General features: G+C 55.5%; 1 protein-coding gene across 2 annotated transcripts; it reads right to left on the reverse strand.

Moving 5' to 3' along the window:
- Positions 1–190: 190 nt before the first annotated feature.
- On the reverse strand, positions 191–23,751 carry DENND4B (DENN domain containing 4B). 2 transcript variants are annotated; one of them, XM_075330427.1, is made up of 29 exons: positions 23,542–23,751; positions 17,117–18,107; positions 16,715–17,028; positions 16,391–16,643; positions 13,766–13,835; positions 13,526–13,695; positions 13,219–13,460; positions 13,038–13,104; positions 12,900–12,958; positions 12,653–12,797; positions 12,404–12,579; positions 12,237–12,337; positions 11,946–12,161; positions 11,726–11,871; positions 10,911–11,050; positions 10,705–10,828; positions 10,426–10,632; positions 10,202–10,330; positions 9,595–9,766; positions 3,396–3,563; positions 2,901–3,316; positions 2,713–2,829; positions 2,463–2,638; positions 2,204–2,339; positions 1,890–2,132; positions 1,718–1,817; positions 1,467–1,635; positions 1,335–1,399; positions 191–1,257 (listed from the first exon to the last, which is right to left on the reverse strand). In XM_075330427.1, exons 3-29 carry the CDS (start codon positions 17,008–17,010, stop codon positions 1,112–1,114), a joined length of 4,449 nt encoding a protein of 1,482 aa, XP_075186542.1. In that variant the 5' UTR covers positions 17,011–17,028; positions 17,117–18,107; positions 23,542–23,751; the 3' UTR covers positions 191–1,111. The 2 variants fall into 2 exon arrangements, with proteins under 2 accessions (XP_075186542.1, XP_075186543.1); XM_075330428.1 differs by having other exon boundaries at positions 23,501–23,751.
- Between the last annotated feature and the right edge of the window lie 235 nt (positions 23,752–23,986).

The following is a 23,986-nucleotide window of genomic DNA, read 5'->3' on the forward strand; positions in this document are numbered from 1 at the left end:
TTCCCCATCTCTGCTCCTCCTCTAGGCCAAGAGGACCTCATAGACCATTGCCCTGTCTTTTTTCGTCCTCTGGGCCGGACGGACACCATACTTTATTGGGAGTTACAGAAATTATTAGTGAGTGGTTAACGATTTGTTAACCCTTTAATATCCTCATTTTTAAGAGGCAAAAAAGTCAAAGTTGCATCAGTGAATGAAGCAAACACTTTTATTTCCAGGAACCCCGGCCCCATCCCACATACAAACGTCCTTCCCCACATACTGGAGCACTATGGATGATGGTAATGAGGCCAGGCAGACTCCCCTGCCTCCATCTATACGTACAACTAAATTAAAAACAGCAATCAAAAAAAAAACCCCTAAAACAAAAGCAATAAAAAATTAAAATATCTATACAGCAAACTGGTTATAAAATAAGACGAAAATGATTAGAAAATGCTACAGGCGCAGACGCCTCCGCGGCCCCCCAGGATACATAATACTGGATGCCCCACAACACTGTACGGTAAACACAGGGATCCTGGGGGACACAAATAAATAAATATACAGCTCTGTAATACTGATGCGGTCCTGCCCCTTCCCCGATCCAGTTCTGGTGAAATCCGGAAACACAAAACACCGTGGACCCGGGCTACGAGGGGTGTGCCACCCCGGGCCCCCTGGTACAGATGTGGCCATAGCGGACGGTATCTTTGGAAGACGGACCCTTGGCTCATGGTGACAAGAATGTCTGTGGCAGTAATGGGAAAGCACAAAAAAAATATAATAAAAAAAAAAAAAAAGTCTTTGGCGCCTGTAGTTAAGGGTCATCAGCAGCGGTCACAGCTCCTGAAAACTGAGCTCACAGCATTAAAAAGGGGGTGAAACAGTTGGCTCCGGGCAGTGGTGGGCACGTGTCTGATGAGATGCAGGAAGTGCTGGCAGCCATCACTGCTCAGACGGTGAGAGGGTGGAGAGCGAGGACAGGAGGGGGTGGCAGGCGTGTGATGCCGGCACGGTGCCCGTGAGGAGCTGACGGCACTGCCCCCCTCCACGACTCTCCGCACACAGGCTCTGACTAGAACAGAGACCATGCTCCATATTGCACTTATCTCCAGGCGGGTGATGAGGACTAGCACTCCAGGGTTGCCCCAAACGTCTTGCGGCAGTCCAGGGCTTTGGCGCTGGGGAGCTGTGCCCGCCGTTTCCGCAGTTCCTCCTTTCCCAGGGAGCTGCTCAGTTTCTTACATGCAGTCTTGTATCGGCTGTCGAATGCGGCTGCGGGTTATAAGGGAGTCTACAGATCAGGGGGCACAGATGATTAGCTAATGAGTGACATCTGAGTCCTCACTTACCTACATCCATGTGCTCCCTCCCCAGGGCAGCCATTGTCAGCAGCAGCGTCTCACGGTAGATCCCCCTGTAGGAGGCAGGACAAGGGTTGGAGGCAGGGTGTGGAGAGGTGGAGCCCCCCTATAATAACCTACCTCTGGATGACCTGTGGGGGGGAGTTCTGCTCCTGGAGGACATTCAATAGCAGCAATATTGCTTTATGGACCTCGAAGAGGCCGATGAAGTTCAGGATCTTCTCCAGGAATTCGAGGGTGAAGGGGTGAGAGTGGGAGCGCCAGCCGTGCAGGTGACTGGGCAGATTTCCTGTGAGTGATACAAGGGTCTGTGGGAACCTGACCACTAGGTGGCGCTGCTCTATTGCATCCTATGAGAGTTATTGACTTACGGTGAAGCTTCCACAGGGCATACATGGGTGGCCAGTGGTCAGGATCCTGCATCAGGACATCCCATAATAAGCGGACTCTGACGTGTGGATGGTCCGTCACCTGCAGGGCAGTAGATGTAGTCAGCGTTACCTTGGTGCCCCTCGCAGTGCCCCGCCACGGCCCAGTGCCCACCTGTGCAGACAGCTGTACGTGCTTTGATGCCAAAATGAGCTGTGGAAGGTTACTGGGCAGCGCGAGGCGCTGGAAATACCAGACCAGGTTCCAGTAGATTATGGGATGGCTGTCCACCAGCTCCGGTTGGGACAGGAAGTCGCCTCCCTCATTTTCCAGCAGGCTCTCCATCTCTTTGCGGAGGACCAACGGGCAGAGATACGCCACGGTCACCATCTCAGAGTTCATATCACTGGCACAATGCTGAGGAAGGGAGACAGAATGAGGAATCGGACCCACGCCCGCACCCGCTGTGGAGAGGCCCACTACTGTACCTGAACTTGAGGGAAGCCATTACATGGGACCCCAGACCGGTCTTCATCCAGCACCAGACACTGGAAACGATCGCTTAGTACCGGGCCGCGGCCCACAGCGCCTCCATCTGTGGACACCTCAGCAGGGTCCCCAGTGCTGCCAACACAAAGGGCGAGACAATGAATGGCTGCCCTGTATACACTTGTGCACAGATGGCCCCAGGGTCCCTCAGTGGGTGCGGGCGGTCAGTACAGCACAGAGGGCTGCGCCCACCCTCACCTACGCGGTCTCTGCAGGTCGGTGATCTTGACGTTCAGGAAGGGCACAAAGTGTTGTCCACAGAAGGTACATGCTGTCTTCAGGTTGGAGTCATCGGAGGTCCAGCCAGCCATGATGTCCTCATCGTAGATCAGGGAGTGACAGGCGGGACACATGGAGCAACTGGAAAGCAGGACCTGCGGAGCGGGAAAAGTATCGGTCACGTGCGGGGGTCAACACGAACTAGCTCCCTCATTGATGTGGCACCCACCTCCACAGCGGGCATGTCCTGGCCACCATCTAAAAGACGCTCCGTAGATTTATGGATAGCAAAGTTGCAGACAGAGACATCGGAGGAGTCGGCCTCACTTCCTAAGGACACAGAGCTCTGGAAAAAGAAAGCAGGACTGTAACTGCCGCCATCAGAAATTGAGAGTTCCTCTATAACCCACGACTCACCTCCGAGGCCGTGGACTCGGGTCTCCTGTGGCCCTGACAGCCGTAGTTCTGCTCGATCACTAGAGGAGAAGGAGCCTCAGACACAGTGCCGGTCTTCCGCAGTAATGAGGCCCTGAACGGCTTTCTGGAGGGGGTCAGCAGCTGCTGGATCTTTCCTGCCAGGCTCAGTCTCCGCACCCCATCCCTGGAGCTGCCGCTGCTGCTGCCCACGTTGTCCCTGCTCCTAATGGAAGCGGAGCTCTCGGTTAGGAGCAGCTCGGAGTCATCAGATGTGACCGTCCCGCTGCCCGTGCCATCCGTGGCAAAGCTGACATTGGATAAGCTGCCGTTTTCTGAGGGTCCGAGAAGGATCGGCGCCTCGCCAGTTCTGCCGTTCGGATCTACGGGGCCCGCTTCCACTTCCAGATCCTCCATCACTATAGAAGGAATACATGGCGGTAAAAGTGCAACCTAGTTGAGGGTCCCATAATGCACTATGCCCAGCCTGTCACTTACGGTGCGTCACCTCCAGCATACAGGCGCCACTCACGCTCCAGCTCTTCACCAGTTTCCCCGCAGTGTTGCCCTCAGAACCCCGGCTCGTATGCCCGGCCCAGGTGGTCTGTCGCAGGAAGCCAAGCCGCGGGGGGAGGTCGCCCGAGCAGCTACTGTGTGTCCAGGGATCTGCAGAACAAGATGTCAGACAGATACCTCATAAGGGGGTAAATGCATGCGGTGGCGACGTCCCCTCCGTTTGATATACCCCAAATCTTTTTGAGGAAGACATTAAAAATAGCAAAACTACAAGAAAGTGGTTGCATAAGTGTTCACACCCTCTTATGATTGTGGCTGTGCTCACATTAAACAGCATCAGTGCTCGGCTGCCATCATTTACATCTGATTATCCCCCGAGTGTCGCTGTTCTAGGGGCATTTTTCTGACTTTTTTTGGTCTGTAAATAGCTGACAACACAGCAAAGGATATCATTGTGGAAAGTTGTCACTCGGGAAAAAGAAAGCGAAACATTTCCCCGGGGTTAGATCTACCATAGACACTGTGAAGACGCCATCAAGAAGGGGCTGAAAGCTGGAACAGCCCAGCCCAGACCTGAGGCCAAGGGAAATCTGTGGTGACCTGAAGAGGGCGCTGTACACAGGAGACGCCCCCCGCAGGCTGACAGAGGAGGAGCGGGGAAAGATCAGAGATTCTGGGGGGGATAGACCCCGAACCAAAAAGACTGAACGTGCCAGAAATTCACAGAGGACAGCCCCAAGGTATTAGTGTAAGGGTATGCAGATTTACGCAACCACATAAATTTACTTCTGTATTTATCCAGCCAGATAGATTTTAGTTTGTTTTTCAACTAAATTATACAGATTCTGGGCAAATCTAAAGGGGGAAAGTCCTAAAATTCGTCTTCTCGGTGGGATTCTTGTACATTGCGAACACCTGATATTATTACAGGGGTGTGTAGACTTATTATATCTTCCTATATCGGGAGTGATGTCACCTCCGTACATTACCTCCTATATCGGGAGTGATGTCACCTCCGTACATTACCCTCCTATATCGGGAGTGATGTCACCTCCGTACATTATCCTCCTATATCGGGAGTGATGTCACCTCCGCACATTATCCTCCTATATCGGGAGTGATGTCACCTCCGTACATTACCTCCTATATCGGGAGTGATGTCACCTCCGTACATTACCCTCCTATATCGGGAGTGATGTCACCTCCGTACATTATCCTCCTATATCGGGAGTGATGTCACCTCCGCACATTATCCTCCTATATCGGGAGTGATGTCACCTCCGTACATTACCTCCTATATCGGGAGTGATGTCACCTCCGTACATTACCTCCTATATCGGGAGTGATGTCACCTCCGTACATTACCTCCTATATCGAGAGTGATGTCACCTCCGTACATTACCCTCCTATATCGGGAGTGATGTCACCTCCGTACATTATCCTCCTATATCGGGAGTGATGTCACCTCCGTACATTATCCTCCTATATCGGGAGTGATGTCACCTCCGTACATTACCTCCTATATCGGGAGTGATGTCACCTCCGTACATTACCTCCTATATCGGGAGTGATGTCACCTCCGTACATTACCTCCTATATCGGGAGTGATGTCACCTCCGTACATTATCCTCCTATATAGGGAGTGATGTCACCTCCGTACATTACCTCCTATATCGGGAGTGATGTCACCTCCGTACATTATCCTCCTATATCGGGAGTGATGTCACCTCCGTACATTATCCTCCTATATAGGGAGTGATGTCACCTCCGTACATTATCCTCCTATATCGGGAGTGATGTCACCTCCGTACATTACCTCCTATATAGGGAGTGATGTCACCTCCGTACATTATCCTCCTATATAGGGAGTGATGTCACCTCCGTACATTATCCTCCTATATCGGGAGTGATGTCACCTCCGTACATTATCCTCCTATATCGGGAGTGATGTCACCTCCGTACATTACCTCCTATATAGGGAGTGATGTCACCTCCGTACATTATCCTCCTATATCGGGAGTGATGTCACCTCCGTACATTACCCTCCTATATCGGGAGTGATGTCACCTCCGTACATTACCCTCCTATATCGGGAGTGATGTCACCTCCGTACATTACCCTCCTATATAGGGAGTGATGTCACCTCCGTACATTATCCTCCTATATCGGGAGTGATGTCACCTCCGTACATTATCCTCCTATATCGGGAGTGATGTCACCTCCGTACATTACCTCCTATATCGGGAGTGATGTCACCTCCGCACATTACCCTCCTATATCGGGAGTGATGTCACCTCCGTACATTATCCTCCTATATCGGGAGTGATGTCACCTCCGTACATTATCCTCCTATATCGGGAGTGATGTCACCTCCGTACATTATCCTCCTATATCGGGAGTGATGTCACCTCCGTACATTATCCTCCTATATCGGGAGTTATGTCACCTCCGCACATTACCTCCTATATCGGGAGTTATGTCACCTCCGCACATTACCTCCTATATCGGGAGTGATGTCACCTCCGCACATTACCTCCTATATCGGGAGTGATGTCACCTCCGTACATTACCTCCTATATCGGGAGTGATGTCACCTCCGTACATTATCCTCCTATATCGGGAGTGATGTCACCTCCGTACATTATCCTCCTATATCGGGAGTGATGTCACCTCCGTACATTATCCTCCTATATCGGGAGTGATGTCACCTCCGCACATTACCTCCTATATCGGGAGTGATGTCACCTCCGTACATTACCTCCTATATCGGGAGTGATGTCACCTCCGTACATTACCTCCTATATAGGGAGTGATGTCACCTCCGTACATTACCTCCTATATAGGGAGTGATGTCACCTCCGTACATTACCTCCTATATCGGGAGTGATGTCACCTCCGTACATTACCCTCCTATATCGGGAGTGATGTCACCTCCGTACATTACCCTCCTATATCGGGAGTGATGTCACCTCCGTACATTATCCTCCTATATCGGGAGTGATGTCACCTCCGTACATTATCCTCCTATATCGGGAGTTATGTCACCTCCGCACATTACCTCCTATATCGGGAGTGATGTCACCTCCGTACATTATCCTCCTATATCGGGAGTGATGTCACCTCCGCACATTATCCTCCTATATAGGGAGTGATGTCACCTCCGTACATTATCCTCCTATATAGGGAGTGATGTCACCTCCGTACATTATCCTCCTATATCGGGAGTGATGTCACCTCCGTACATTATCCTCCTATATCGGGAGTTATGTCACCTCCGCACATTACCTCCTATATCGGGAGTGATGTCACCTCCGTACATTATCCTCCTATATCGGGAGTGATGTCACCTCCGTACATTACCTCCTATATCGGGAGTGATGTCATCTCCGCACATTACCTCCTATATAGGGAGTGATGTCACCTCCGTACATTATCCTCCTATATCGGGAGTTATGTCACCTCCGCACATTACCTCCTATATCGGGAGTGATGTCACCTCCGTACATTATCCTCCTATATAGGGAGTGATGTCACCTCCGCACATTATCCTCCTATATCGGGAGTGATGTCACCTCCGTACATTATCCTCCTATATCGGGAGTTATGTCACCTCCGTACATTACCTCCTATATCGGGAGTGATGTCACCTCCGTACATTATCCTCCTATATCGGGAGTGATGTCACCTCCGTACATTACCTCCTATATCGGGAGTGATGTCACCTCCGCACATTACCTCCTATATAGGGAGTGATGTCACCTCCGTACATTATCCTCCTGTATAGGGAGTGATGTCACCTCCGCACATTACCTCCTATATCGGGAGTGATGTCACCTCCGTACATTATCCTCCTATATAGGGAGTGATGTCACCTCCGTACATTACCTCCTATATAGGGAGTGATGTCACCTCCGCACATTACCTCCTATATCGGGAGTGATGTCACCTCCGCACATTATCCTCCTATATCGGGTGTGATGTCACCTCCGTACATTATCCTCCTATATCGGGAGTGATGTCATCTCCGCACATTATCTCCTATATCGGGAGTGATGTCACCTCCGCACATTACCTCCTATATCGGGAGTGATGTCACCTCCGCACATTACCTCCTATATCGGGAGTGATGTCACCTCCGTACATTATCCTCCTATATCGGGAGTGATGTCACCTCCGTACATTATCCTCCTATATCGGGAGTGATGTCACCTCCGTACATTACCTCCTATATCGGGAGTGATGTCACCTCCGTACATTACCTCCTATATCGGGAGTGATGTCACCTCCGTACATTACCCTCCTATATAGGGAGTGATGTCACCTCCGTACATTATCCTCCTATATAGGGAGTGATGTCACCTCCGTACATTATCCTCCTATATCGGGAGTGATGTCACCTCCGCACATTACCTCCTATATCGGGAGTGATGTCACCTCCGTACATTATCCTCCTATATCGGGAGTGATGTCACCTCCGTACATTATCCTCCTATATCGGGAGTGATGTCACCTCCGCACATTACCTCCTATATAGGGAGTGATGTCACCTCCGTACATTACCTCCTATATAGGGAGTGATGTCACCTCCGTACATTACCTCCTGTATAGGGAGTGATGTCACCTCCGTACATTATCCTCCTATATCGGGAGTGATGTCACCTCCGTACATTACCTCCTATATCGGGAGTGATGTCACCTCCGCACATTACCTCCTATATCGGGAGTGATGTCATCTCCGCACATTATCTCCTATATCGGGAGTGATGTCACCTCCGTACATTATCCTCCTATATCGGGAGTGATGTCACCTCCGTACATTATCTCCTATATCGGGAGTGATGTCACCTCCGTACATTATCCTCCTATATAGGGAGTGATGTCACCTCCGTACATTACCTCCTATATAGGGAGTGATGTCACCTCCGTACATTATCCTCCTATATCGGGAGTGATGTCACCTCCGCACATTACCTCCTATATCGGGAGTGATGTCACCTCCGTACATTATCCTCCTATATCGGGAGTGATGTCACCTCCGTACATTACCTCCTATATCGGGAGTGAGGTCACCTCCGTACATTACCTCCTATATAGGGAGTGATGTCACCTCCGTACATTATCCTCCTATATCGGGAGTGATGTCACCTCCGTACATTACCTCCTATATCGGGAGTGATGTCACCTCCGTACATTACCTCCTATATCGGGAGTGATGTCACCTCCGTACATTATCCTCCTATATCGGGAGTGATGTCACCTCCGCACATTACCTCCTATATCGGGAGTGATGTCACCTCCGCACATTACCTCCTATATCGGGAGTGATGTCACCTCCGTACATTATCCTCCTATATAGGGAGTGATGTCACCTCCGTACATTATCCTCCTATATCGGGAGTGATGTCACCTCCGTACATTATCCTCCTATAACGGGAGTGATGTCACCTCCGTACATTATCCTCCTATATCGGGAGTGATGTCACCTCCGCACATTACCTCCTATATCGGGAGTGATGTCACCTCCGTACATTATCCTCCTATATCGGGAGTGATGTCACCTCCGTACATTACCTCCTATATCGGGAGTGATGTCACCTCCGTACATTACCTCCTATATCGGGAGTGATGTCACCTCCGTACATTACCTCCTATATAGGGAGTGATGTCACCTCCGTACATTACCTCCTATATCGGGAGTGATGTCACCTCCGTACATTACCTCCTATATAGGGAGTGATGTCACCTCCGTACATTACCTCCTATATCGGGAGTGATGTCACCTCCGTACATTACCTCCTATATCGGGAGTGATGTCACCTCCGTACATTACCTCCTATATAGGGAGTGATGTCACCTCCGTACATTATCCTCCTATATCGGGAGTGATGTCACCTCCGTACATTACCTCCTATATCGGGAGTGATGTCACCTCCGTACATTACCTCCTATATCGGGAGTGATGTCACCTCCGTACATTACCTCCTATATCGGGAGTGATGTCACCTCCGTACATTACCTCCTATATCGGGAGTGATGTCACCTCCGTACACCATCCCCTTTATAAGGACAGGATGTCACAGTCGTCCGCTCTCCAGCACTCGCTCTGCGGTCATTACTGTGTTTGGATTTTCGTACACACTACAGGTCAGATTTCAGGGTTTCAGCAAAAAGTGTCTCTTACCCCTTGATCTGTTTTTTGAGGAGTCCTCCAATGGCGGGGGAGTTTCGGACCCCGGCGAACGGTGTCGGAGAGGCTGACGAAACTGTGCGGCTCCCAGGACCACATTCCTCAGTTTAGCCCAGTGCAGTCGGCCGCTCTGACTACTGGACGGCCACTTACTCTCCAGCACGGCCTGCGGATGACACAGAGTGGTGAACGCAGAGGCTGAAGGCCCCCGTATCATGCTGAGCCTCCCCACCATCAGGCCGGGGACCCCACATGACGCAGACCCTTCACACAACCAGGCCAGGGGCTCCCATATCACACTGACCCTCACCACCACCACCACGTCAGGGGCCCCCACATTACACTGACCCTCCCCACCACCACCACGTCAGGGGCCCCCACATTACACTGATCCTCCCCACCACCACCACGTCAGGGGCCCCCACATTACACTGACCCTCCCCACCACCACCACGTCAGGGGCCCCCATATCACACTGACCCTTCCCACCACGTCAGGGGCCCCCATATCACACTGACCCTCCCCACCACCACCACGTCAGGGGCCCCCATATCACACTGACCCTCCCCACCACCAGTCCAGGGCCCCCCACATCACGCACCTTATTGTAGTAGCCATATGTGATAGCGTTGGGGACGATCCCGGCCTTCCTCATCTCCAGCATGACCCGCACCGCCAGCACCGGCTCCCCGTACTGCCCGCATAGCTGCATCAGGATACGGTAACAGACCTGCAGGGGGAGATGAGGAGTCAGGACGGACTGATGGAGGTGCAGCTCCTGTACCAGTACTATATTGGGGTCTTATCGCCAACCCCCCCGCTCACCTCATCGGGTAAAACCACATTCTTGGTCTCCATCTGTTTCAGGGCATCGTACGCCGTCTGCAGAGCTCGCACTTTGCAGACCGTCGCCCTGACAAACGTGGGCAGATAGATGAACCACAGCCCGTAGCAGTGACCCAGGAGGCACTTAGCCCACATTTCAGGAATGGAGGAGTAGATTTGGGCCACCCGCTGGGCCGACTTGATCTCCTGAGAGACAGAAGGAAGAAGGTGAAAAACAGAGGGGAGGGGGGATACAGCCGGCATCAACCCCTTCCTTACCTGCTTGGTTCGGCGCGGTGCCGGACTGCTGGGGGCGCTGGTTTTCAGTTGAGTCAGTGGCGCCATGAGGGAGTCCTGGGGCAGCTCAAACAACTCTCTCTGCAGAGCTGGGAAACTATCGTACCTGTGAGGGGAGACATGAGGGGTGGTCTAAGGATGGGGGCAATGTACAGGGGGTAATTATATGGGGCAAAGCAAAGGCTGACTTGTATCGTGCCGGAGGTTCAGATCCATTTGGGTCCATTGGTTCCTCAGCCGGCATGATGAAGACAGTGTGCTCACTGCGATGGGACTCATCCAGCTCCACCAGGTGCAGGTCCTCCATCTTCTCTCCATCTACCTGCACCTAAAGTGCACAATATGGAAGGCACAGGCTAAAAATGGGGCGCTACTGGTACAAGAAAGCCAGGCGTGGGGGGGGACGAAACCGGCATGTCTAGGCTGGATACAGTGGCAAAACCGGAATGCCGGGGCAGTGCGCGAGGGTCTGGACGAAAACAAAAACGTTGAAGCGGTGCACGGGGGCCTGGATGAAAATGGGATGCATAAGCTGGGTGCAGGGGGGTTGGGACGAAAAAGGGATTGTTGAGGGTCGGGGCAAGTACAGATGATGCAGAGGCAGGGTGCGGGGGTCAAGGAAAGCACAGAGGATGCCGAGGCAAGGCGCAGGGATCGGGGCAAGCACAGCGGATGCCAAGGCAAGGCGCAGGGATCGGGGCAAGCACAGCGGATGCCGAGGCCAGGCGCAGGGATCGGGGCAAGCACAGCGGATGCCGAGGCCAGGCGCAGGGATCGGGGCAAGCACAGCGGATGCCGAGGCCAGGCGCAGGGATCGGGGCAAGCACAGCGGATGCCGAGGCCAGGCGCAGGGATCGGGGCAAGCACAGCGGATGCCGAGGCCAGGCGCAGGGATCGGGGCAAGCACAGCGGATGCCGAGGCCAGACGTGGACTGCAAGCGGTGGCCGGGAATAAGCTGTGGAAGATAGAGAACGGGACGACATCGGGGACAGGGGCGCTCACCTTCTCCACGCAGTTGTCGAAAAACTCCAGAGAAGCGTGGCGGTCGCTGACAAAGGAGCAGTCCTCAATGAACTGCATGAACATCTGAGTCTTCACCATCTGCGCAGAGAACTTCTGATGAGCGCGGTCCCGGGATTTCCTGAATCCTGCAGCAGGAACCTCTGTCAGGTGATCAGCTCTCACTACTGTTCGCTGTTATCAGCTGCCACTGGTCACCTACCCTCCAGGTTGAACAGATTGCTGGAGTCCCGCGTCCGCTCTGAAGGGGCCTGTGTGATGGGTAACAGGTAGGAGCGGTAGCCTTTAAAGAGACAGGCCATGAAGCGCAGGAAGGCGGCGCGCACATCCAGCTCCAGCTGCGTCCGGCGCCCGTAGATCAGGTCGTAATCTTTCAGCAGAAATTCTAGAGATGCCTCCTCCATGGGCTTGTTATACACTGACGGGAAAAACCAAGGTCAGTGGTGGTGGACGATACAGCGGAGGATATGGCAGGAGTATCCTGCGGTCTTACTCTCGTCCAGCTGCTTGTGCAGGTCGCTCAGGCAGCCGCGCAGCACTTTGCAGGGTTTGCGGGGCAGCATCTGGTACGAGGGGATCTTTTTCTCTTCACTCCTGAAGAATATGACGGTCACTGATGCGTTTCGATGCCCTGTCCCCCCAAATTACAGGTGTACTCACTGAAAAAGTGTGTTAGTGTCGAGGTCCACACAGAGGACATCCTGTGGGGGGTCGTGGAGGTCGAAGTAGCTGGAATGGATCCCCACAATGAAGGGTACAGGGGCACAGAGGACGTCGGAGAGGCTGAGTGGGCACAGGGGGATGTAGGGGCACTGCCAGCGGAGTGGGAAGATGATCTGCAGAGACAAGAGAAGGGGGTCCACTCCACACCACGTCCTGTCAGCACCCCCCCGAAGTAACGCTACTCACAGACACCAGGGCTTCTCCCACGCTGGTCAACACGTCCGGCCGCTGTGAGTGGATCAGCAGCTTCTGCTCTGTCAGAACGGCCAGGAGTAAGGTGACGGCGTTCTCCGGGCCCAGGTTCTGCAGGAACGTCACGTAACTGGCCCCGCTGCAACACAAGAGCCGCGTCACAAGGAGGCAGGGGAGGTGATGGGTGGGAGTATTGCCAGAAATCAGCACAGCCACGCGCTTCCCACTGCCCCCATCTTACCTGAGGGGCAGAGGCGAGGACACCGGCTGGCACAGCAGAACGTTATCATACGGAGACATCTGGAGAGAGAGGGAGGGTGAGATCGGGCAGAGCGGCAGAAATCAGAGGGCGCCACCCACACACATCCCCAACACTCACCTGGATCAGGATACGGGGTCTCTGCGGAGACGGGAAGGGGACATTAAACATAAAGTTGGAAATATGTCTGTGAAAAGAAGAGAAAGGCCCTGAAAAAGCGACAGCCCCCAGCCAGTCATGCTGGGAGTTGTAGTTCTTGACAGGCCAGTGATATGCCCCGAGGAGCCAGGTGACCACTTACTTCTCTACGGGCAGCACATGAGGCCCGGAGATGGAGTACCGATAGATGAAAGTCAGGAACTTCTGGAAGACGTCAAAGAAGGGCCAGCGGGACAAGACGCAGATGCTCTTCTTGGTCTGGACGGATTTGCTGCTCACCGGCCGTTTGTCCACCACGCTGAGGAGACCCAGGCGCTGGCACTGCTTCTCGGACAGCTCCTCCCGGGGGTACGGCTCATAGAACTCTATGGCAGCGCCATACACCTGCAGGAAGGATACGATCAGCCGCTGTCGTCCGTGACGCTCAGCTCCGGCCCGTCACCACTCACCTTGTCTCCGGACGCTCCGGTCAGCACAAAGGTGGAGAACACAGGAAGGTGGTATTTGGTGCTCAGCGACCAGCTCTCAATGGTGGCTCCCATCGGAAGGCAGAAGATCGGGACCATCTCCGGGAAAGGGAACATTTCACTGTCCGTCTCCGGGAATCGGCTGATCACCCCTAGAGACAAGAGAGGGTCACACCAGACCCCCTGACCCTACAGAAGCGCGGGCACCAGGCGGGGACTCACCTGCCTCATACACCAGGCTGTGCACCTTGGCCATCGCCTTCTTGTAGCACAGGAACAGAGCCGGCCCAAACTGAGGGACAGACAAGGGCAGAGTGAGCGAAGGGGCAGCCCTGACAACCAACCAGTCTGACAACCAGTCCCCATATAACACTGGACGCTGCAGAATCCCCCGGGCAGGAAAGCTCAGCCTCCGAGGTTATAGGATGACCCCATCACATCCAAAGCTGCAAACAGTGAACTTACATCGTATCTTATCTTCCAAAGCTGCACTCACTATTCTGCTGTTACATCATATCTTATGCTCCAGTCACCTCCAGAGCTGCAGTCACTATTCTGCTGTTACATCATATCTTATGCTCCAGTCACCCCCAGAGCTGCAGTCACTAATCTGCTGTTACATCGTGTCTTTTCTGCAGTCACCTCCAGAGCTGTGGTCACTATTCTGCTGTTACATTGTGTCTTATCCTCCAGTCACCTCCAGAGCTGCACTCAGTATTCTGTTGTTACATAGTGTCTCATCCAGGGCTGTGGAGTCGGAAAGCCAAACCTCCCACTTTGACTCCTCGTTTTCCGAGTCCGACTCCAACTCCCTCATACATGACTGAAGTCTGTGATCAATTTCCTGTAGTAAAATGGTGACATCACTACTGATCCGATGGAGCTGAAGAGCAGCAGATCCAGCTAAAGCCGAGATCCTCGGATCAGGAATAGAACGGACATTTCTAGAACATTCACAACTTTCCCAAGTTCTTATGAAAAAATCATCACATTCTGCACTGAACGGCTGGACCCGATTTATTATATACAGTTAAAACTGTCCACTCTCTATAAATACATCTGCAGGTTTTTCCCTCCACTCTCTATAAATACATCTGCAGGTTTTTCCCTCCGCTCTCTATACAGACACATCTGCAGGTTTTTCCCTCCGCTCTCTATACAGACACATCTGCAGGTTTTTCCCTCCGCTCTCTATACAGACACATCTGCAGGTTTTTCCCTCCGCTCTCTATACCGACACATCTGCAGGTTTTTCCCTCCGCTCTCTATACAGACACATCTGCAGGTTTTTCCCTCCGCTCTCTATACAGACACATCTGCAGGTTTTTCCCTCCGCTCGCTATACAGACACATCTGCAGGTTTTTCCCTCCACTCGCTATACAGACACATCTGCAGGTTTTTCCCTCCGCTCTCTATACAGACACATCTGCAGGTTTTTCCCTCCGCTCTCTATACAGACACATCTGCAGGTTTTTCCCTCCGCTCTCTATACAGACACATCTGCAGGTTTTTCCCTCCACTCGCTATACAGACACATCTGCAGGTTTTTCCCTCCGCTCGCTATACAGACACATCTGCAGGTTTTTCCCTCCGCTCTCTATACAGACACATCTGCAGGTTTTTCCCTCCGCTCTCTATACAGACACATCTGCAGGTTTTTCCCTCCGCTCTCTATACAGACACATCTGCAGGTTTTTCCCTCCACTCGCTATACAGACACATCTGCAGGTTTTTCCCTCCGCTCGCTATACAGACACATCTGCAGGTTTTTCCCTCCGCTCTCTATACAGACACATCTGCAGGTTTTTCCCTCCGCTCTCTATACAGACACATCTGCAGGTTTTTCCCTCCGCTCTCTATACAGACACATCTGCAGGTTTTTCCCTCCACTCGCTATACAGACACATCTGCTGGTTTTTCCCTCCGGTCTCTATACAACATGGGTCCCCAATTCCAGTCCTCGAGGGCCGCCAACAGTGCATGTTTTCAGGATTTCCTTAGTATTGCACACGTGATAATTTAATCACCTGCACAGATGATGATTCCAACACCCATGCAATGCTAAGGAAATCCTGAAAACATGCACTGTTGGCGGCCCTCGAGGACTGGAGTTGGGGAACCCTGCTATACAGACTCATCTGCAGGTTTTTCCCTCCGCTCTCTGTACAGACACATCTGTAGGTTTTCCCCTCCGCTCTCTGTACAGACACATCTGCAGGTTTTCCCCTCCGCTCTCTGTACACATATCTGCAGGTTTTTCCTCCACTTTCTATATAGACACATCTGCAGGTTTTTCTTTCCGCTCTCTATATAGACACATCTGCAGGTTTTTCTTTCCGCTCTCTATACAGACACATCTGCAGGTTTTTCTTTCCGCTCTCTATACAGACACATCTGCAGGTTTTTCTCACTATCTGACAAAATCAGAATAAACTTTTCCCAATTTCGGTCAATTAAGAACCAAAATTCTTTCTATTTGCCAAATGCCAGAATAATGAGAGAGGGAAGGTTTTCAGGCATTTTTCTTCCTTTCTGCACAGTGACGTTTCCTCCTAAGGGTTTCAACTGTATGAGGGAGTCGGAGTCACTCCATTTTATACTGACTCAGACTCCAACTCCACAGCCCTGATCTTATCCTCCAGTCACCTCCAGAGCTGCAGTCACTATTCTGCTGTTACATCAGGTCTTATCCTCCAGATCTGCAGTCACTACTCCACTCACATCCAGAGACGCTACCCTACAGCAGAGGAGAGCTAACAGTTTGTGCATGCAGCTCTGGATGTGACCAGAGTTGAACACCTCCCTGGTGCAGGTGGGTAGGGGGCAGCGGCACAGTCAGCACTCACCATGCTGGTGTTCAGGTTGCGGTCCACCTTGCAGAATGTGTGGGGAGTGCTGTCGCCCTTGCTGGGATTGATGATGCAGATGTCCATGACGCCCAGTGTGTTGAGCCCCAGGGACTCGGGTGCCCGCTTGTAGGTGAGGAAGGTCTTGGGATGTCCAGGGGCCCCAGAGCTGAGGTTGGCAGAGTGACTGTAGGGGGTGGTGTCGATCACCTGGAATCCAGGGCGCAGGGTCTCTTTCCCCTCATAGTGGACACTGTGGAGAGGGCACACTAGTTATAACCAGCTGGTACCCGGTGCCTGCACTTCTCGCGAGGGGAGCCTCACCCCAGCTCGGTGATGGGCGTCTTGTCCCGGCCACGGCGGTAGCACAGGTACATCTGCTGGTTGTTAATGAAGCTGGAGCTGAGGTCGGCCGTGTGGCCCCCCGGGGTCTTCTCAATGCAGGTAAATCCATGCGGCACATCCTCAGCCTGAGAGCGGATGATGACGGCCACATCGGTGACTGGTTCTGCCGGCCGTGCTGGTCTCTGCCGGTTCTCCTCCTCCAGCGGGCGAGTTGTGCCCGTCAGCCCCGCCACCACAAAGTAATCCACCAACTTGGGCGGCCCCTCCTCCGTCATGGCTGCATTTCACGGGCGCTGGCGGAACAAAACCCCCATCAGGTCAATCAGAGTAATGAAGTGGGAGTAAGACCCCCACACACAGACCACTGAGGAAGCCACTCACCCAGCAATGTGGTCCGACAGCAGGTGAGTGACCCGTTGCTCTCCAATCAGTAGTGGTGCAGCTGGGGGACGGTGGGGTCAGAACCAGGGATGACCCCAAACTGGAGCGCTGCAGGCAGAGCCGAGGATAGCGCCACACAGGAGCGCTGCAGGCAGAGCCGAGGATGGCGCCACACAGGAGCGCTGCAGGCAGAGCCGAGGATGGCGTCACACAGGAGCGCTGCAGGCAGAGCCGAGGATGGCGCCACACAGGAGCACTGCAGGCAGAGACGGGGATGGCGCCACACAGGAGCACTGCAGGCAGAGCCAAGGCTGGCGCCACACAGGAGCACTGCAGGCAGAGCCGAGGATGGCGTCACACAGGAGCGCTGCAGGCAGAGCCGAGGATGGCGTCACACAGGAGCGCTGCAGGCAGAGCCGAGGATGGCGTCACACAGGAACGCTGCAGGCAGAGCCGAGGATGGCGCCAAACAGGAGCGCTGCAGGCAGAGCCGAGGATGGCGTCACACTGGAGCGCTGCAGGCAGAGCCGAGGATGGCGTCACACAGGAGCGCTGCAGGCAGAGCCGAGGATGGCGCCACACAGGAACGCTGCAGGCAGAGCCGAGGATGGCGCCACACAGGAGCGCTGCAGGCAGAGCCGAGGATGGCGTCACACAGGAGCGCTGCAGGCAGAGCTGAGGATGGCGTCACACAGGAGCGCTGCAGGCAGAGCCGAGGATGGCGTCACACAGGAGCGCTGCAGGCAGAGCCGAGGATGGCGTCACACAGGAACGCTGCAGGCAGAGCCGAGGATGGCGCCACACAGGAGCACTGCAGGCAGAGCCGAGGATGGCGTCACACAGGAGCGCTGCAGGCAGAGCTGAGGATGGAGTCACACAGGAGCGCTGCAGGCAGAGCCGAGGATGGCGTCACACAGGAGCGCTGCAGGCAGAGCCGAGGATGGCGCGGTGGCAGCGCAGGAATCATCAGTGACAGGGCGAGATGCAGCAGCTGAAAGTGAGAGAAGAGGAAGCGCGTTACTTCCTGACCCCACAGCAGAATCTGCAGACTCAGGGGATGCTGGGAAATACAAAGCCGGGGAAGCCCCCGATGGCCGGACACACAAAGAGCAGCCTTCAGGAGCTGCCAACAGTGGGCACATCCGGGCATCTGCATTGCAATCCCCCCAGAGGCTGTCAGACCAGCTCATAGGGGCTCATTGTCAGTGCACGGGCACAAAGTCACAAGGATGAGAACAAGTGGCAGAGTGTGGGCAGAGAGCCGGGGGGAACACGAGGAGCCCCCCCAACCTGCCCGACCGGCTACACAGGGTGAGGGGGTATCAGGGGCACACACATGGGGCGCGGGTAGAGGCATGAATGGAGCGGCCGCACCTGTCACCGCCTGGAAGACCTTCTAGGAGCTGAGCCCTAAAAATAGTCCCCAGCTAAAAATACCCCCCGGGGACGCAGGAACAGAGCACCCCCCACTGCCAAGACCCCCGAGCGTCAGTGACAGGCAGAGCAGCGAGCCCAGCGTGCTCCAGACAACACAGAGACAGCGCCCCCTAAATATACACCGCACCCGAGGATACTACCCCCGACACGCCAAATATACACCGCACCCGAGGATACCACCCCCGACACGCCAAATATACACCGCACCCGAGGATACCACCCCCGACACGCCAAATATACACCGCACCCGAGGATACCACCCCCCCGACACGCCAAATATACACCGCACCCGAGGATACCACCCCCCCGACACGCCAAATATACACCGCACCCGAGGATACCACCCCCGACACACCAAATATACACCGCACCCGAGGATACTACCCCCGACACGCCAAATATACACCGCACCCGAGGATACTACCCCCGACACGCCAAATATACACCGCACCCGAGGATACTAACCCCGACACGCCAAATATACACCGCACCCGAGGATACTAACCCCGACACGCCAAATATACACCGCACCCGAGGATACTACCCCCGACACGCCAAATATACACCGCACCCGAGGATACTACCCCCGACACGCCAAATATACACCGCACCCGAGGATACTACCCCCGACACGCCAAATATACACCGCACCCGAGGATACCACCCCGACACGCCAAATATACACCGCACCCGAGGATACTACCCCCGACACGCCAAATATACACCGCACCCGAGGATACTACCCCCGACACGCCAAATATACACCGCACCCGAGGATACTACCCCCGACACGCCAAATATACACCGCACCCGAGGATACCACCCCGACACGCCAAATATACACCGCACCCGAGGATACCACCCCCGACACGCCAAATATACACCGCACCCGAGGATACCACCCCCCCGACACGCCAAATATACACCGCACCCGAGGATACCACCCCCGACACGCCAAATATACACCGCACCCGAGGATACCACCCCCGACACGCCAAATATACACCGCACCCGAGGATACTACCCCCGACACGCCAAATATACACCGCACCCGAGGATACTACCCCTGACACGCCAAATATACACCGCACCCGAGGATACTACCCCTGACACGCCAAATATACACCGCACCCGAGGATACCACCCCCCCGACACGCCAAATATACACCGCACCCGAGGATACTACCCCCGACACGCCAAATATACACCGCACCCGAGGATACTACCCCCGACACGCCAAATATACACCGCACCCGAGGATACTACCCCCGACACGCCAAATATACACCGCACCCGAGGATACTACCCCCGACACGCCAAATATACACCGCACCCGAGGATACTACCCCCGACACGCCAAATATACACCGCACCCGAGGATACTACCCCCGACACGCCAAATATACACCGCACCCGAGGATACCACCCCCGACACGCCAAATATACACCGCACCCGAGGATACTACCCCCGACACGCCAAATATACACCGCACCCGAGGATACCACCCCCCCGACACGCCAAATATACACCGCACCCGAGGATACCACCCCCCCGACACGCCAAATATACACCACACCCGAACATACCACCCCCCCCCCCGACACGCCAAATATACACCGCACCCGAGGATACCACCCCCCCGACACGCCAAATATACACCGCACCCGAGGATACCACCCCCCCGACACGCCAAATATACACCGCACCCGAGGATACCACCCCCCCGACACGCCAAATATACACCGCACCCGAACATACCACCCCCGACACGCCAAATATACACCGCACCCGAGGATACTACCCCCGACACGCCAAATATACACCGCACCCGAGGATACCACCCCCCCGACACGCCAAATATACACCGCACCCGAGGATACTACCCCCGACACGCCAAATATACACCGCACCCGAGGATACCACCCCCCCGACACGCCAAATATACACCGCACCCGAGGATACCACCCCCCGACACGCCAAATATACACCGCACCCGAGGATACCACCCCCCGACACGCCAAATATACACCGCACCCGAGGATACCACCCCCCCGAGACGCCAAATATACACCGCACCCGAGGATACTACCCCCGACACGCCAAATATACACCGCACCCGAGGATACTACCCCCGACACGCCAAATATACACCGCACCCGAGGATACTACCCCCGACACGCCAAATATACACCGCACCCGAGGATACTACCCCCGACACGCCAAATATACACCGCACCCGAGGATACTACCCCCGACACGCCAAATATACACCGCACCCGAGGATACCACCCCCGACACGCCAAATATACACCGCACCCGAGGATACTACCCCCGACACGCCAAATATACACCGCACCCGAGGATACCACCCCCCCGACACGCCAAATATACACCGCACCCGAGGATACCACCCCCCCGACACGCCAAATATACACCACACCCGAGGATACTACCCCCGACACGCCAAATATACACCGCACCCGAGGATACCACCCCCGACACGCCAAATATACACCGCACCCGAGGATACCACCACCCCGACACGCCAAATATACACCGCACCCGAGGATACCACCCCCCCGACACGCCAAATATACACCGCACCCGAGGATACCACCCCCCCGACACGCCAAATATACACCGCACCCGAACATACCACCCCGACACGCCAAATATACACCGCACCCGAGGATACTACCCCCGACACGCCAAATATACACCGCACCCGAGGATACCGCACCCGAGGATACTACCCCCGACACGCCAAATATACACCGCACCCGAGGATACCACCCCCCCGACACGCCAAATATACACCGAACCCGAGGATACTACCCCCGACACGCCAAATATACACCGCACCCGAGGATACCACCCCCCCGACACGCCAAATATACACCGCACCCGAGGATACCACCCCCCGACACGCCAAATATACACCGCACCCGAGGATACCACCCCCCCGAGACGCCAAATATACACTGCACCCGAACATACCACCCCCCCACACGCCAAATATACACCGCACCCAAGGATACCACCACCCCCCCGACACGCCAAATATACACATCTGAACATACCCCCGCGACACGCCAAATATACACCGCACCCGAACATACCACCCCCCCCCCCCGACACGCCAAATATACACCGCACCCGAACATACCACCCCCCCCCGACACGCCAAATATACACCGCACCCGAGGATACCACCCCCCCCAACAAGCCAAATATACGCGCAACCCGAGAATACCACCCCCCCCGACATGCCAAAAATATACACCGCACCCGAGGATACCACCACCCCCCGACACGCCAAATATACACCGCACCCGAGGATACCACCCCCCCATCATGCCAAATATACACCGCACCCGAGGATACCACCCCCCATCACACCAAATATACTCCTCTCCTTTCCCGCATTTTGGCCCGCACTCTTTTCTTCCTCTTTTCCTCCCCCCACACGTCTCTCCTTGCCTCCCTTATCCCTCGGCCCCGCACACCTCTCCTTGCACCTCCCACTTACCCCTCGACCCCGTACGTCTTTGCTTGCACCTCCCCCTTACCCTTCGGCCCCGCACGCCTCTCCTTGCACCTCCCCCTTACCCCTCGGCCCCACACGCCTCTCCTTGTGCACCCCCTTACCCCTCGGCCCCGTACGCCTCTCCTTGTGCACCCCCTTACCCCTCGGCCCCGCACGCCTCTCCTTGCACCTCCCCCTCGGCCCCGCACGCCTCTCCTTGCACCTCCCCCCTCGGCCCCGCAGGCCTCTCCTTGCACCTCCCCCTTCCCCCTCGGCCCCGTACACCTCTCCTTGCACCTCCCCCTTACCCCTCTGCCCCTTACCCCTCTCCTTGCTCCCCCCCTTACCCCTCTGCCCCTTACCCCTCTCCTTGCTCCCCCCTACCCCTCGGCCCCTTACCCCTCTCCTTGCTCCCCCCCTTACCCCTCGGCCCCGCACCCCTCTCCTTGCACCCCCCCCTTACCCCTCGGCCCCTTACCCCTCTCCTTGCACCCCCCCCTTACCCCTCGGCCCCTTACCCCTCTCCTTGCACCCCCCCTTACCCCTCGGCCCCTTACCCCTCTCCTTGCACCCCCCCTTACCCCTCGGCCCCTTACCCCTCTCCTTGCTCCCCCCCTTACCCCTCGGCCCCTTACCCCTCTCCTTGCTCCCCCCCTTACCCCTCGGCCCCGCACCCCTCTCCTTGCACCCCCCCCTTACCCCTCGGCCCCGCACCCCTCTCCTTGCACCCCCCCCTTACCCCTCGGCCCCTTACCCCTCTCCTTGCACCCCCCCTTACCCCTCGGCCCCTTACCCCTCTCCTTGCACCCCCCCCTTACCCCTCGGCCCCTTACCCCTCTCCTTGCACCCCCCCTTACCCCTCGGCCCCTTACCCCTCTCCTTGCTCCCCCCCTTACCCCTCGGCCCCGCACCCCTCTCCTTGCACCCCCCCCTTACCCCTCGGCCCCGCACCCCTCTCCTTGCACCCCCCCCTTACCCCTCGGCCCCGCACCCCTCTCCTTGCACCCCCCCTTACCCCTCGGCCCCGCACCCCTCTCCTTGCATCCCCCCCTTACCCCTCGGCCCCGCACCCCTCTCCTTGCATCCCCCCCTTACCCCTCGGCCCCGCACCCCTCTCCTTGCACCCCCCCTTACCCCTCGGCCCCGCACCCCTCTCCTTGCATCCCCCCCTTACCCCTCGGCCCCGCACCCCTCTCTTTGCATCCCCCCCTTACCCCTCCGCCCCTTACCCCTCTCCTTGCATCCCCCCCTTACCCCTCGGCCCCTTACCCCTCTCCTTGCATCCCCCCCTTACCCCTCGGCCCCGCACCCCTCTCTTTGCATCCCCCCCTTACCCCTCGGCCCCGCACCCCTCTCCTTGCACCCCCCACCCCCCCCTTACCCCTCCGCCCCTCACCCCTCTCCTTGCACCCCGCCTTACCGCTTGGCCCCGCACCCCTCTCCTGCACCCGGTCCGCCCACCTCTCTCCGGCCGCTCTCTCTCTGCGATCTCTCCTCACATTTCCCCGGTGACAGCTCCCGGTCTTCGTTGCTGTCACACAGCCCACCATAGAGCTGCCATTGAACGGTATAGCAGAGATTTAAGTCACCATAGAGACGCTTAACCTAGGATAGAACATCTACAGTCACCATGGAAATTGGCGGCTTTCATGATAGACGCAGATCTCGGAAAGAGCGGCCATGTTTACAACTGGGGCAGCTCGTACAATAGTCCAATCGCTGGTCTGCCCTCTAGTGAGCGCGCTGCAGTACTGCACCCTGTAAGGGTTAAGGATTCACCTCTATACACGGCCCCCTACGGGAGACCCCGGGATTCACCTCTATATGCGACCCCCAACGGGAGACCCCGGGATTCACCTCTATATACGGCCCCCTACGGGAGACCCCGGGATTCACCTCTATATGC

This window comes from Anomaloglossus baeobatrachus, chromosome 12, assembly GCF_048569485.1.
Source record: "Anomaloglossus baeobatrachus isolate aAnoBae1 chromosome 12, aAnoBae1.hap1, whole genome shotgun sequence".
Lineage (NCBI taxonomy): Eukaryota > Metazoa > Chordata > Amphibia > Anura > Aromobatidae > Anomaloglossus > Anomaloglossus baeobatrachus.

Bases quoted from the DNA above. Each gene is read 5' to 3' on its own strand.
- DENND4B (XM_075330427.1), bottom strand. From the start codon at position 17,010: ATGACGGAGGAGGGGCCGCCCAAGTTGGTGGATTACTTTGTGGTGGCG. The intron at 10,331-10,425 runs GTGAGCGGGGGG...CTCCCCCTGCAG, and splicing joins ATGTGGTTTTACCCGATGAG to GTCTGTTACCGTATCCTGAT. The intron at 1,400-1,466 runs GTAGGTTATTAT...TGCCTCCTACAG, and splicing joins CCCCCACAGGTCATCCAGAG to GGGGATCTACCGTGAGACGC.